Genomic DNA, 1,066 nt, shown 5'->3' with positions numbered 1-1,066 from the left:
ACTATTTTAATACTGAAACAAGTCCATAATGGTTTAGAAATGCTCAGGTTAACAAAACTTAAAAATTTTGACTTGAGGTGAAAAATGACCATTTTGCCCCTACCTCGAGAATCATCATTATTTTTATTTTCTTCGCCATTTTATCAGTATTTCATCATTCATTTATGCCTTAGGCCTACTTAGGCCATAGTATTGTTTAAAAATTTATTTTTAGGGGCTTACTAAGGAAATGACAAAACTGCCCTTGGCCAATGTTATTGCGTCTATGCCTAGTTACGAGCCTATAGAGGTTGAGGTCTCACATTCTCCCCCACTTAAAGAAATTCGATCCTCGAATTTAAATTCAACTATTAGGTAACTTACCTCTATTCATCAAAAAGATGGGGATACTTTGCTCGCATTTCCTCATCAGCTTCCCACGTTACCTCTTCACTGGTGTGGTTTCGCCACAACACTTTCACTGATGCTACTTCCTTTGAACGGAGCTTTTTGACTTGCTGATGAAGGATGGCTACTGGTTGCTCCTCATAAGTCAAATCATCTTTCAACTGGATGGTTTCATACCGCATTACGTGAGATGGATCCGGATTATACTTCCTAAGCATTGACACATGAAATACAGGGTGAATATTTGAGAGGTCTGGTGGTAATGCCAAACGATAAGCCATTGCTCCAACCTTTTCTAAGATCTCGAAGGGTCCAATATACCTAGGGCTCAACTTTCCTTTCTTGCTGAACCTCATTACTCCTTTCGTTGGTGAGACCTTCAAGAATACATGATCTCCTACTTGAAACTCCAAGTCTCTCTATCTGTTATCAGCATATGATTTCTGTTTACTTTGAGCTGATAACATCCTCATCGAATCATATGTATCTTCTCGGTGGCGTCTTGCACCAACTCAGGCCCTAAAAGTTTCCTTTCTCCCACCTCTAGCCATCAAATGGGTGAGCTACATCTCCGTCCATATAATGCTTCAAATTGTGCCATTTGGATGCTAGATTGGAAGTTGTTGTTGTAGGCAAACTCCACTAAAGGTACATATTGATCCCACCTAACCCCAAGGTC

At 40.0% G+C, this 1,066-nt stretch overlaps 1 protein-coding gene across 1 annotated transcript; it reads right to left on the bottom strand.

Moving 5' to 3' along the window:
• Nucleotides 366-743, bottom strand: LOC108661121. Its single transcript, XM_018117005.1, has one exon. The coding sequence runs from the start codon at nucleotides 741-743 to the stop codon at nucleotides 366-368; it is 378 nt and encodes a 125-aa protein (XP_017972494.1).

This window comes from Theobroma cacao, chromosome 3, assembly GCF_000208745.1.
Source record: "Theobroma cacao cultivar B97-61/B2 chromosome 3, Criollo_cocoa_genome_V2, whole genome shotgun sequence".
In the NCBI taxonomy this organism is placed as follows: domain Eukaryota; kingdom Viridiplantae; phylum Streptophyta; class Magnoliopsida; order Malvales; family Malvaceae; genus Theobroma; species Theobroma cacao.
This window is presented reverse-complemented; position numbering and strand designations above follow the sequence as displayed.

What these genes read in the sequence shown, in the direction of transcription:
- LOC108661121 (XM_018117005.1), bottom strand. Translation starts at nt 743, where the DNA reads ATGAGGTTCAGCAAGAAAGGAAAGTTGAGCCCTAGGTATATTGGACCC.